General features: G+C 43.2%; 1 protein-coding gene across 1 annotated transcript in view; it reads left to right on the forward strand.

Annotated features, from left to right (window-relative positions):
* Positions 1 to 15,000, forward strand: part of crhr1 (corticotropin releasing hormone receptor 1) — a 33,722-nt gene that overhangs the window by 11,380 nt on the left and 7,342 nt on the right. The window contains exons 2-5 of the mRNA XM_034711679.1: positions 3,723 to 3,813; positions 3,918 to 3,968; positions 6,608 to 6,727; positions 9,115 to 9,197. Of these exons, the coding sequence (XP_034567570.1) occupies positions 3,723 to 3,813; positions 3,918 to 3,968; positions 6,608 to 6,727; positions 9,115 to 9,197 (345 nt within the window). The remainder of the gene's footprint in view (positions 1 to 3,722; positions 3,814 to 3,917; positions 3,969 to 6,607; positions 6,728 to 9,114; positions 9,198 to 15,000) is intronic.

Consider the following 15,000-nt stretch of genomic DNA (forward strand, 5'->3'; position numbering starts at 1 on the left):
AGTCATGTCATGTCAAGTCATGTCAAGTCAAGTCACGTCAAGTCACGTCAAGTCACGTCAAGTCAAGTAAAGTCACATCAAGTCACGTCAAGTCACGTCAAGTCAAGTCACATCATGTCAAGTCACATCATGTCAAGTAAAGTCACGTCAAGTCACGTCAAGTCACGTCAAGTCACGTCACGTCACGTCAAGTCAAGTCACGTCCAGTCACATCAAGTCAAGTCAAGTCACGTCAAGTCACGTCAAGTCAAGTCAAGTCAAGTCACGTCAAGTCACGTCAAGTCACGTCAAGTCAAGTCAAGTCAAGTCACGTCAAGTCACGTCAGGTCACATCAAGTCACGTCACGTCAAGTCAAGTCAAGTCACGTCCAGTCACATCAAGTCAAGTCAAGTCACGTCAAGTCACGTCAAGTCACGTCAAGTCAAGTCAAGTCAAGTCAAGTCACGTCAAGTCACGTCAAGTCACATCAAGTCACATCAAGTCAAGTCACGTCAAGTCAAGTCACGTCACATCAAGTCACGTCAAGTCACGTCAAGTCACGTCAAGTCACATCAAGTCACAACAAGTCACGTCAAGTCACGTCAAGTCACGTCAAGTCACATCAAGTCACAACAAGTCACGTCAAGTCACGTCCAGTCACATCAAGTCAAGTCAAGTCACGTCAAGTCACTTCAAGTCACGTCAAGTCACGTCAAGTCAAGTCAAGTCACGTCACGTCAAGTCAAGTCAAGTCACGTCAAGTCAAGTCAAGTCACAACAAGTCACAACAAGTCAGGTCAAGTCAGGTCAAGTCAAGTCACGTCAGGTCAAGTCAAGTCAAGTCACGTCACGTCAAGTCACGTCAAGTCACGTCAAGTCACGTCAAGTCACATCAAGTCACGTAAGTCATGTCAAGTCACGACAAGTCACATCAAGTCACGTCACGTCAAGTCACGCCTTGTCACGACACGTCTAATTGTTCTATTATTCAGCGGGGGAGTCAAACATACAAATGTCTTGTCATATTATAAAGCAGTAAATGTCCAAAACAAATATTCCAGTGGAGAAATTATTTTTAATTTAAGTAATTTTGATCTTATCGTACGGCTTTGTAACTCACGTCACGACACGACACCTCACTTCAATCCTCGTCAAGTCACGCCTCGTCAAGTCACGTCACGTCACGTTGTTATTGACATGTTGCCCTTTAAGAATGATGGCCTTGCTGCAAAGCTTAAAGCCAGCCTGAGCGTGCTTCTCTGTTAGATCATGACTTTTACTTTCACTGATTCTACACAGAGTCAAAGTATTCATGTGACTTCTACCTCTGAGCTGCTGCTTCCCCAAAAAACCACAACCCCAGCACGAGGATGAGCGAGTGCTGCTCCCAGCTTGCGGTCTTATTATTATCTGTGTGTGTGTGTGTCAGTGTGTGAGTGTGAGTATGAAGTATGCAGTCATGCTCAATGAATCATAATCAGTGAATAATTAACAGACTGATCTTATTTAACCACTCTAATTGTTGAATTAATGAGTCAGAGCCGAGTGAATCTCTTCTGGAATCAGATCAGAGCGTCTGGGGAGGATCAGCTGATATCCCCCCCCTCAGTCAGTCAGTCACGTGATGATCAGTCATTTAAGAACAGCTTGAGTGATGGAGCGACTGTTCGCCATGTTGTGGAAACAACAGCATGTCAGAGAGAAAAACTGAAACAAAGTTATAAATTAGATCAAACTCAGACATTTTTTAATATCTGATTTATTTTTAACTTTTATTACTTTGGTATTCCTGTCCTGGATCCTGAGAGGCTGTCTGTCTGTGAGATGTTTAATGTGCTTATTAAAGAGTGGACAGACCGGCTCCTGTCTGTCATCCTGTCTACCTGTCTGTGTATCTATCCGTCTGCATGTCTACCTGCCTTCTAGCTTGTCTGTGTATCTGCCTGTCTCTACCTGTGTGTCCACCTGTCTGTCTGCCTGTTTATTAGCCTTCCTTTTCAGCCTGTCTGTCTACTTGCAAGTCTATCTCTGTCTGTATACCCTCCTGTCTTCTCATCATTCAACCAATCCATCTGTATGTCTGTCTACCTGTTTCTCTAACTTCATCCCTTCCTGCCCGTCTATCAGCTTTTCTGTCCTTCTTTCGATTGGTACTGTATGTCCACCTGTCTTAACATCTTCCTGTCTCCCTCCACTGATTGTCCATCTGTCTTTTTGCCTGCCTGTCTATCTCCATTTGTACCAACCTGTCCACTTTTCATTCTTTCTTTCTTTCTTTCTTTCTTTCTTTCTTTCTTTCTTTCTTTCTTTCTTTCTATCTATCTATCTATCTATCTATCTATCTATCTATCTATCTATCTATCTATCTATCTATCTATCTATCTATCTATCTATCTATCTATCTATCTATCTATCTATCTATCTATCTATCTATCCTCTGTCCGTCCGTCCCTCCCTCCCTCCCTCCCTCCTCCATCCGTCTATCTATCTATCTATCTATCTATCTATCTATCTATCTATCTATCTATCTATCTATCTATCTATCTATCTATCTATCTATCTATCTATCCTCTGTCCGTCCGTCCCTCCCTCCCTCCCTCCCTCCTCCATCCGTCTATCTATCTATCTATCTATCTATCTATCTATCTATCTATCTATCTATCTATCTATCTATCTATCTATCTATCTATCTATCTATCTATCTATCTATCTATCTATCTATCTATCTATCTATCTATCTATCTATCTATCTATCTATCCTCCATCCGTCCCTCCCTCCCTCCCTCCCTCCCTCCCTCCCTCCCTCCCTCCCTCCCTCCCTCCCTCCATCCATCTATCTATCCTCCGTCCGTCTATCTATCTATCTATCTATCTATCTATCTATCTATCTATCTATCTATCTATCTATCTATCTATCTATCTATCTATCTATCTATCTATCTATCTATCTATCTATCTATCTATCCTCCATCCGTCCCTCCCTCCCTCCATCCATCTATCTATCCTCCGTCCGTTCCTACCTCCCGCCATCCCTCCCTCCATCTATCTATCCTCCATCCGTCCCTACCTCCATCCATCCATCCATCCATCCATCTATCTATCTATCTATCTATCTATCTATCTATCTATCTATCTATCTATCTCTCTATCTATCTATCTATCTATCTATCTATCTATCTATCTATCTATCTATCTATCTATCTATCTATCTATCTATCTATCTATCTATAGATATTCTGTGAGATAGATATTCTGTGTGATCTCCTTCTCCTTTAATCTCCCTCTATCCCTCTCTCCAACATGGTCTCAGCAGATGTGTGTCTAACATGAGTCTGGTCCTGCTGGAGGTTTCTGCCTGTTAAAGGAAGTTTGTTCTTGTATCTGTAACTTGCTAAATGCTGCAAAGTGCTCTGCTCATGGTGGATTAAGATGAGATCAGCCTGAGTCAGACCCTCTCTTGATGTTGAGTTGTTGATAATTTAACATAGAGACTTTGTGTAAAAGCGTCTTGAGATAACGTTTGTTGTGATTTGGCGTTATATAAATGAAGATTGATTGATGTATTCCTACAGGTTACATTCAGCCTTACCTTCCTCTCTATCTGCCTGTCTACCTGTGTACTCATATGTCTGTTTACCTGTCTTCCCACTCGTCTTCCTACTTGTCTACTCATGTCTGACTGTTTCTCAGTCCATCTGTCATGATAGGTAAACAATCCAGACCCTGAATCTGTGTCTTCCAGGTGGTGTGTGTCTGCGTGTTGTTCAGTGGACGAGTTTCCCCAGCAGAGTTAACCTGTGACACTCTGATCCTGCTGTCCACAAACCTGACAGGTAACATCCTGCCTGTCTCACATCTTTAATCTCAAACAACAAACGTGTGAAAACTGATGTTACCTGCCTGTTTATCTTCCTTTTCTCGTTTGTTCCTGAACTAGCGAGGACGTTGGCGTTGCTAAACCAGACGTTCACCATCAGCAACACTTCAGGTTTGTACAGCTGACTGTTTAATTCACTTGACTAAGACTGTCACTAAAGTTGCAGTCTTGGGTAGGGATGTAAAAATTGAGAAAAGATAGAGGTGGTGACACAAGGGTCCACAAAGCCACGGTGTTGCAGAGGTATTTGATATACACTATATTACCAAAAGTATTTGCTCACCTGCCTTGACTCTAATGAACTTAAGTGCCATCCCATTCCTAACCCATAGGGTTCAATATGATGTCGGTCCACCTTTTGCAGCTATTACAGCTTCAACTCTTCTGGGAAGGCTGTCCACAAGGTTGAGGAGCGTGTTTATAGGAATTTTTGACCGTTCTTCCAAAAGCGCATTGGTGAGGTCACACTATCCTCACCAATCCTGAGGCATTCAAAGTTCCTTTCACTGGAACTAAGGGGCCAAGCCCAGCTCCTGAAAAACAACCCCACACCATAATTCCTCCTCCACCAAATTTCACACTTGGCACAATGCAGTCCGAAATGTACCGTTCTCCTGGCAACCTCCAAACCCAGACTCGTCCATCAGATTGCCAGATGGAAAAGCGTGATTCATCACTCCAGAGAACGCGTCTCCACTGCTCTATGGTCCAGTGGCGGCGTGCTTTACACCACTGCATCCGATGCTTTGCATTGCACTTGGTGATGTATGGCTTGGATGCAACTGCTCGGCCATGGAAACCCATTCCATGAAGCTCTCTGCGTACTGTACTTGGGCTAATCTGAAGGCCACATGAAGTTTGGAGCTCTGTAGCAATTGACTGTGCAGAAAGTCGGCGACCTCTTTGCAGTATGCGCCTCAGCATCCACTGACCCCTCTCCGTAAGTTTACATGGCCTACCACTCTGTGGCTGAGTTGCTGTTGTTCCCAAACTCTTCCATTTCTTATAATAAAGCTGACAGTTGACTGTGGAATATTTAGGAGCGAGGAAATTTCACGACTGGATTTGTTGCACAGGTGGCATCCTATGACAGTTCCATGCTGGAATTCACTGAGCTCCTGAGAGCGACCCATTCTTTCACACATGTTTGTAAAAACAGTCTGCATGCCTAGGTGCTTGATTTTATACACCTGTGGCCCGGCCAAGTGATTAGGACACCTGATTCTGATCATTTGGATGGGTGAGCGAATACTTTTGGTAATATAGTGTATTTCAGTCAGAACCCACGATTTAATGCTTTGAACTGTTTATTGCAGCAGCAGCTGAACATTGCTTCTGTTTTTCAAGGCTCCAACCATCATGCCTCCTTGCAGTTTTATTTTTACATACCAAAATTGACAGACAACATCCACCTATAGTCGGAGGAGCATGCAGGTGGATGCTGGGATGGTGGTGAGGAGGGCAGCTGGAGCAAAAGCTAAGCAGAGGCAGAGACTCGTAATCTTGCAGTTTAAATAGACCGCCAGATTAGTTGGATATGTTTGTCATGTGATCGTGGGAATGATGCATGTTAAGTGTGAAGCAAGCGGCAAACTCCGGCCGTGAGAATTGAAGACAACTGGGAAGTGTTAAAAGCTGCAGTTCATCGAGTGTCCACTTGAGGCTGGCTCAGGAAGTACCGTAAGTCACATACACATGAATGGGAAAAAAGCCGATCTCTACAGCAGAAATAAACATGTTTACAGTCTGGTACAAAAAACAAAGAGTGTATCCTACCTCTCCAGGTTAGAGCTGCACAGTCTGTTGAGCACTTTAAAACACTCCTGAAAACCCATCTTTTCTCCTTGGTGTTCAGTCCCAGCTAAACAAGAACCCTTGGCTTTTTACTTTTGTACTCTTTCATTTCCTAAATTGAGCTCTTACTATTCTTTTATTGTTTCTATTTATTGTTATATTTGTGTATGATTATATTGTATTTTAGTATCTGTACAGCACTTTGGTCAACTGAGGTTGTTTTAAATAAGCTTTATAAATAAAGTTTGACTAGTCTGGATAGCTCATTCCTCGATCTGCACACACTGTACGGGGTGTGAATTTTTTCATAACAGGAAATTCAAAGATATTAAGATTATGAGTTTTCCATCATGAGAGGCACAGCTGACTTGATTAACAGGCGGGAACACTGTAGCTGTTGGCGAGGAGTCTCAAAGCCCGCCTCTTTATGGCATTTCCAATATTGCTCCGGCCAACGATTGGCTTCAAAACATAGACTGTATAAAATATGGACGTGCCTATTGCTGATACTTTCTTCTTCCCCACCGCCTCCCCAGCTTCCACCTGCAGGCTCCGGGGGGTGGTTTAGTATGTTTTGCTCATCACTCCTCAAAGTCTGCATGTAAACTTATCTGCAGGGAGTGATGAGGCGGCAAACATGAATATGTATTTGCTGCTACAATAAATAATTTAAACGTGAGTTGTCTGACTGAACTGCAGTTTTTAGCACTGCCACTCGTATTTTTACACCGGAGGTTGCCACTTGCTTCAAAACTGCACTCCAGAAACAGATGGGTGACGTCACGGATACCACGTTCATTATTTATACGGTCTATGTCATGAAGTCAGTGCAGCTCGAGTTGCCTCCCTGAACTAGCTCCCAGGCTTCGCTCCATAAATGCTTGTGCACTAATCAGTACTTTTGTAGGTCCAAAGGCTTGATCCTCCTCTCATGTATGACGACTGTCTGTCTGCAGGTCTGTATTGTGACCTGTCTGTGGATGGTATAGGAACCTGTTGGCCCCGCAGTGCAGCAGGAGAGCTGATCTCCAGACCCTGTCCTGAACAGTTCAATGGCATCCACTACAACACCACCAGTAAGTTCCCCTTTGTCTCCGACTGTGTGACAAAGTGAAACCAACTAACAAGTGTTGTTAATTTGCATCCTTTCTAACGGATTGATACGGAACGGTAGTCTAAGTGTCGGTCTCTGCGTGTTCATCTTCATACCTCCTCAGTCCTTGGCCAATCAGGAGTTAACAATTAAGTCTGAGCCAATCACAGCTCAGCTCTGTGAGCCTTAGCAAACAGCAAGGAGACGCAGCAACAGCAGACCTGTGACTTCAAATCTGCTGCCAAGTGGCTCCATTGCATTCATTCCCAAAGTGTGTGTGTGTGTGTTTGTGTGTGTGTGTGTGTGTGCAGTGAGATGTGTATTCGTATTAAAGTGTTAGTGTGAGTGTATTAATGAGTGTGTGTGGGTGGCATTAAGTATCCTGCTTAATTAGAGGTTTATTTGTTGATCTGACTAAATAGCATGAGTCATCAGTGTGTATGTCTTTCTGTGTGTGTGTGTGTGTGTGTGTGTGTGTTGAACCAGCTGGAGCTTAAGTCTCACTCTGTCGTCCTCATCATCACTGCGAGAAAGCCTCTCTGCCTCGCTTCCAATTTCATCAAATCTCTCGCCTCTGATTGGCCGAGGCTCAGCTAACATACATGCTAATGAGCTAACTGTCACCAGCCCTGAGTGGGTGTATCGATCCATTCTTCTAATCAGTCAGCGGAGAAGCTAAGCCTGGACTTATTGATCGAGCCGACTGCATGAGATCGCCCCCTCCTCTTCCTCGTGGGACTCGGGGGGTGCAGCGACACCAGTTAGGACCAGATCACAGCTCTCTGGCGTTGCTGTAGTTACGCTTCAGCTGCTTGAGACACACGGACGGAGGAAGATCCAACGTTTTGAATAGTTGGATAGTAATTGTATTTGATTTATCCTTCATTCAGGCAGGACAGTCCTGCTGAGATACAAGATGTCTTCTTCATGGGGAGTCCGGCTCATGTTGGCAGCACATGTTAGAAATACACAAATAATACACACGGCTACACACACAGGAAGGGTACAAGAAGAAGAAGAAGAAGAAGAAGAAGAAGAAGAAGAAGAAGAGTGGTATTCTTGAGATAGAGGAACCTTAGACATGCACAGACCATGAAAGAGGAGGTGTTTGTCTTCTTCTGTTTCCTCTCCTTCTCCTTCTTCTCTTCTTCTGTTTCCTCTGTTCTTTCTCTCTTCTCTTTACTTTGTCATCAAACCCTTTTGCTTTTTCATTTTTCACCTTATTTTGCTCCTTTCTTTATATTTTTGTCTTGTCCTCCTCCTCCCTCTTTTCCTCCACTTTTTCTTCTTGTATTTTCAGGTTTTTCTATCTTCTTCTATTATATCTTTACCTTCCCTTCCATGGACATTTTCCCCTCTTTTATCTTCTTCTTCTCCTCCTTTCTGCTCCCTGTCTTCTTCTTCAACTCCTCTATCCTCTTTTTCCTCCTCTTTTTCTTCTTGTATTTTCAGTATTTCTATTTTCTATTACTTTTTTTCTTCTTTTCCTTCCCTCCCATGGACATTTTCCCCTCTATTATGTTCTTCTTCTCCTCCTCTCTGCTCCCTGTCTTCTTCTTCAACTCCTCTTCCCCCATTTTCTTTTATTTCCTCCTCTTTTTCATCTTGTATTTTAGTATTTTCTTTTACTTCTTTTCTTCTTTGCCTTCCCTCGCATGGACATTTTCCCCTCTTTTATCTTCTTCTCCCCCTTCCTGCTCCTTGTCTTCTCCTTCTACTCCTCTTCTCCTCTTTTCCTTATTTTTCCTCCTCTTTTTCTTCTTGTATTTTCAGTTTTTTTATCTTCTTTTTCAATTACTTCTTTTCCTTCCCTCCCATGGACATTTTCCCCTCTTTTATCTTCTTCTTCTCCTCTTTCCTGCAACTTGTCTTCTTCTTTTACTCCTCTTCCCTCCTTTCCTTCTTTTTCCTCCTCTTTTTCATCTTGTATTTTATGTTTTTTCTATTTTCTATTACTTCTCATTTTCTTTTCCTTCCCTCGCATGGACATTTTCCCCTCTTTTATCTTCTTCTTCTCCCCCTTTCTGTTCCTTGTCTTCTCTTTTCCTTCTTTTTCCTCCTCTTTTTCTTCTTGTATTTTCAGGTTTTTCTATCTTCTTCTTCAATTACTTCTTTTCCTTCCCTCCCATGGACATTTTCCCCTCTTTTATCTTCTTCCCCTTCCTCTTTTCTGCTTGTTGTCTTCTCCTTCTACTCCTCTTCCTTCTTCTTTCCTTCTTTATTATCTCCCTGAAGAACACCAACAAACTCAACAACCAACAACTTCCAATTAGCAACTTTCCAATATGTCCTTCATCTTTCTAACTCTGTGTGTGTGTGTGTGTGTGTGTGTGTGTGTGTGTGTGTGTGTGTGTGTGTGTGTGTGTGTAGACAGGGTGTACAGAGAGTGTCAGTCCAATGGCAGCTGGGCTCCTCGGGGAAACTACAGTCAGTGCACGGAGATCATCGTCCTGGTAAGTCTGATCAATTCACCCACCAATACATGATCAGTATCACTAACCACCACAGAGAGGGCCGCTCATATCACTAACCACCACAGAGAGGGCCGCTCATATCACTAACCACCACAGAGAGGGCCGCTCATATCATTAACCACCACAGAGAGGGCCGCTCATACCATTAACCACCACAGAGAGGGCCGCTCATATAACTAACCACCACAGAGAGGGCCGCTCATATCACTAACCACCACAGAGAGGGCCGCTCATATCATTAACCACTACAGAGAGGGCCGCTCATATCATTAACCACTACAGAGAGGGCCGCTCATACCATTAACCACCACAGAGAGGGCCGCTCATACCATTAACCACCACAGAGAGGGCCACTCATACCATTAACCACCACAGAGAGGGCCGCTCATACCATTAACCACCACAGAGAGGGCCGCTCATATCACTAACCACCACAGAGAGGGCCGCTCATATCACTAACCACCACAGAGAGGGCCGCTCATATCACTAACCACCACAGAGAGGGCCGCTCATACCATTAACCACCACAGAGAGGGCCACTCATACAATTAACCACCATAGAGAGGGCCGCTCATACCATTAACCACCACAGAGAGGGCCGCTCATATCACTAACCACCACAGAGAGGGCCGCTCATATCATTAACCACCACAGAGAGGGCCGCTCATATCACTAACCACCACAGAGAGGGCCGCTCATATCACTAACCACCACAGAGAGGGCCGCTCATATCAGTAACCACCACAGAGAGGGCCGCTCATACCATTAACCACCACAGAGAGGGCCGCTCATACCATTAACCACCACAGAGAGGGCCGCTCATACCATTAACCACCACAGAGAGGGCCGCTCATATCATTAACCACCACAGAGAGGGCCGCTCATACCATTAACCACCACAGAGAGGGCCGCTCATACCATTAACCACCACAGAGAGGGCCGCTCATATCACTAACCACCACAGAGAGGGCCGCTCATACCATTAACCACCACAGAGAGGGCCGCTCATACCATTAACCACCACAGAGAGGGCCGCTCATATCATTAACCACCACAGAGAGGGTTGTCATATCACTAACCACCACAGAGAGGGCCGCTCATATCATTAACCACAGAGAGGGCCGCTCATATCATTAACCACCACAGAGAGGGCCGCTCATACCATTAACCACCACAGAGAGGGTTGTCATATCACTAACCACCACAGAGAGGGCCGCTCATATCATTAACCACAGAGAGGGCCGCTCATATCATTAACCACCACAGAGAGGGCCGCTCATATCATTAACCACCACAGAGAGGGCCGCTCATATCACTAACCACCACAGAGAGGGTCGCTCATATCACTAACCACTACAGAGAGGGTCGCTCATATCACTAACCACTACAGAGAGGGCCGCTCATACCATTAACCACCACAGAGAGGGCCGCTCATACCATTAACCACCACAGAGAGGGCCGCTCATACCATTAACCACCACAGAGAGGGCCGCTCATACCATTAACCACCACAGAGAGGGACGCTCATTACAGGGGACAGGTGTCAGTCTGAGAGCCTCAGTGGAAAGGTGGAGAAGTGAGAGAGTAACAGGAGGTGGGAGTCAGCAGACAGAAGGTTTAACCCTAGTTATTATCGGTGACAGAGGAACTCATTGGTCGATACACAGATCAATATCTTTCAGTCTGTTTACCTTCAGAGTAGTTTAACCAAAGAGGAATGAGGGACTCTGATCGATATTAATAATGCTGTTGTTGTTTTTAGGATTAGAGTTTTTTATCTTTTGTAGTGGCTGGTTGTTGTTATTGATGTTTTCATCGTTGTTGTTTTTAGTTGGTATTTCTGTCCTTATGGGTAAATGTTGTAATTTTTAGTTTTATCAGGCAAAACAATAAAGCTAATTTCACCCTTATCTGAGATAAGCCCCTCGGAGCTCCTCCAAAACCACGCCCCCCCCTCACACACACGAGCGCCGCTGATTCTCGACCATATGATGGTGACTGATTCAAAACCGGTCCTCACCAAAACATTCTCATAGTGAAAGTTAAAAACACAAACAAACATGGCTGCTGTTAGCACTCACAACTGTCATGCTAGCATTATCCAGTTGTCCTGGTGACACGATATCAGGAGATAAGTTATAACACATATATAACACTGTAACAGCTCTACTGTTTGTTAAACATGTTCAGTGTAGATGTTCTTAATTCCTACAGTGTTGACGGTCAGTGAAGGCATCAGGAGAGGTGTAGAGTGTGTGAGCGGGAGAGAGGAGAGACAAGAGGAGAAGTTCTTCATTCATTCAAACATTGATTGTTGCTTTGTTGGTTGTCGTGGTAACGGCCGACAGTGACCGGTTATTAAAGATCAACGTGTTCACCAATCGGCTCGTCATCCCTACAGCGTCCGGACGGACGCTACAGTACATATATATTTCAATCAGGAGAGACACAATTTGAATATTAAAGGTTATTTATTACGACTGAATGAATGATGGAACTTGACAGAAATCTTTGGCGTAAGGACTCTATGGGGATAACTTTGTGAGCGTAGGATGCATGAATTTAGCAGCTGAAGAAATCCCCCTAGAGTCCAGACACTGGTGGTGGTGGTTGATGAAGTCTAGGAATTGAAGACTTGCAGAGACCAGGTGGAGATGTAGAGGTGGAGGGGTGCGCACCATCAATGCAAGACGGTACTAGCAGGAGAGAGAGACACATTTAAAAAGACAGCAGAGAGTTGATAGGCTGACGATAAGGGCGTGCCACTGAGCTATTGGATAACACCGCTGATGATTAGCCAATGACAGCTCTGGAGCCTGCAGCTGGAAGCAGGTGAGCTATTGAACAATGGAGAGAGAGTTAAACAACTGCTGTGATTGCTTTATAGTCTTCCTGTCTGAACTTTCATTAGAGCTTCATTTTCTGTAGGACTTACTAAATGTCATTAATTCTTCTGCTTGTCAGAGCCCCCGTGGTGAGAGCTTTTTAGACTCTGATCCGGACTACAGTCCTGAACAAAGCCCCTCATGGGGTCAGAGGGGACAGGCCCGAGGTGGAGCGAGAGGGGCAGTCAGTAGAGTCAGGGGAAGCAGAGGCAGGAGACGGGGAATGACCGCCGGGGACATGTACGCTCTGCAGGAGGCGGGCAGAACGGCAGGACAGGATTTGATTGGTTTAAAATTTTGGGACCCAAAAACTGTGATTGGTTGGTGTTTTCCCAGGTTTACTCCGGCTGTAGATAGCAGCTTTTTTTTACCACTTTTTTAAGAACACATTATGTATTGATTACCATCAACCAGTATAATCTGAACACCAACCCCAGCTTTAAGATCTAATTTAACATTTTATTGCATTTTCACTTCTTGTATTTCCACGTACAGAACAAGGAGAACAGTCGGAGAGATTATCACACCTACCGTATACTAAAGAGGAAAAGCAGCTGCAGCAGTGACAGTGCAGATATTTGATGACTTTAATCCACTGACTGGAGAACAGATCCTTCTTTAAAGATAAAAAGTCTTTGTGTCTTTTCTAAAACACACACACACACACACACAGAACACTTCTGTCCTTAGAGACATGGGACAAGAAAACACTTTTAGTGTGTGTGTGTGTGTGTGAGTGTGTGTTGACACATCTATTGGGTGATAATGTGTTTTTCTGATTCTGCCATCTATAATGAATCACTCAGAGGGAGAGATTTTTCTTCTGACTGTTTGTTGACCTTAACAATTTTTAGTACAAACGTCTTAAATTTTGTAGACTAAATGTGGAAGCAAAGAGTCACACTCTCAGGGACAGTTTGACTGAAATGAATTCAGTTCAATGATGTTCAGTCAGTTCAAAATATACAAGAGTTTAGATCCAGATTGAGACGCCTCATGCCAATCCGCTTAGAAATGTCAAACATTGACATTTTCTGGAGACACATTTCTTTGGTTAGAAAGAGATGCTCTGACAGTTTCTGAGACTCAGACTGGCACACACAAAAACAAACAGACACACATGCAAACAAACAAACACACAAAACAAACTTCATAAGGAAAGAAACAAACATGAAGCAAGAGAGGGATGAGAGAGACTGTAAAAGGCAGAGAGATAATGCTGAACCATCTGCACTCTGTGTGTGTGTGTGTGTGTGTGTGTGTGTGTGTGTGTGTGTGTGTGTGTGTGTCCTTATTCTCTGTCATGTAACACAGAGCGCCTCCTCTCTTTCCAGCTGAGAGAATCCGTCGACTTTCTTTGATGGCGGAAATGGCTGTCGGCCAATCACAGTGCTGAAATTGATTAAAGGGAATTGTGTGTGTTGGTGTGTGTTGGTGTGTGTTGGTGTGTGTTGGTGTGTTACTGTGTTTGTTTCAGGAAACTGAGGATAAAAGACGAGTTGCATTAATATTCATTATGTCAGGACTAAAGCACCGTATGGATTTTCTCTCTGTTTATTTCTGTTTGCATGTTTTGGCTTCATTTCTTCGTCTAGAAACAGAGAGGATCAGTCACAGTGTAGCCATCACTATGGCAACTAACTTCACTCTCACCCTAATAAGAAGAAGTTCTTGCAGTGATGTGAGACCTGCAGAGAAACTTTGTTAAAGAAGCTTAAAGTGTTTTTTGACCGGAGGAACCAGGGTCTAAAGTTAGTTCAGGGGTAGATAATCTCCCCTCTAATAAGCCCCTGCTAGTGGGGTGGTACTTTTCAAAGGTCCCAGGACTTTCAGGGGGGCGGGTCCTGCAATGCTAAACGTGTCTGATTGGTAGATTAATTCCGCCGTCCACAATAACATCACACACATCTGTGATTCACTTGATTTCTCTTTCTTTCATTAGTTTTTATTTGTTCTATCTTTTTTGTATGTGTGTGTACTTTTCAAAAGAAGAAGCTGTGATTCTCTTGATTTAGCAGCTTGTAACAGTAGTCTTCCCGGTGTTCCAGTTTTAAAAGTGACCCTGTAAACTGGAGACCTTCAGCTGAACGTGTCAGTGTTTGTGGAGTTTACACAGCTGTTGAAACACAGAGGGAGTTCCTGGGAATGCAAACTAGTTTAGTTTTTATTAAGATATCCTCATCAGATATTTAATGATCGTCTAAAGACGTTTATGAGGGATGCATCCGGCTGAGAGTCTCCAGTTAACAGGGTCGCTGTTTAAACCAAAACACCGGTCGATCTCTGCCACGGCTTTTTGAGTTCAAAAGGATTTTAAAGCCGTGTTGAAACGTCTTTGCTACTCGCGCTTATCTCCTCTCACATGTTGATTCATTCATTGCTTTTTATATGTTTTTAACAGCAGGAGCAAAATATTTACTTTTTTTCATGTTTTTCTGCTTTTGGAGCACAATTTCAAATATGAGGAAAATGTATTATTCCGACAGGCTCCGGGTCAACTTTTTTTTCAAAATTTTGTTTCAAAATTTTGTTTCAAAATTTTGTTTCAAAATTTGTTTTGTCAAAAAAAAAGTTTTTTGTTTTTTTTTCAATTTTTTTTTTCAAATTTTTTTTTTTCTATTTTTTTTTTCAAATTTCTTTTTTCAAAACAAAAAATTCAATTTTATTTTGTCATTTTTTTTTCAATTTTTTTTGTCAAATTTTTTTTTTTTTCAATTTTGCCAAAAAACATTCACAGTCATTGTTTTTTCCATCTGTGATTCTCTTGATTTCTCTTTCTTTCATTAGTTTTTATTTGTTCTATCTTTTTTGTATGTGTGTGTACTTTACAAAAGAAGAAGCTGTGATTCTCTTGATTTTTGCAGCTTGTAACAGTAGTCTTCTCTCAGTTAACAGGG

Source organism: Notolabrus celidotus, chromosome 20, assembly GCF_009762535.1.
Source record: "Notolabrus celidotus isolate fNotCel1 chromosome 20, fNotCel1.pri, whole genome shotgun sequence".
NCBI classification, from domain to species: domain Eukaryota; kingdom Metazoa; phylum Chordata; class Actinopteri; order Labriformes; family Labridae; genus Notolabrus; species Notolabrus celidotus.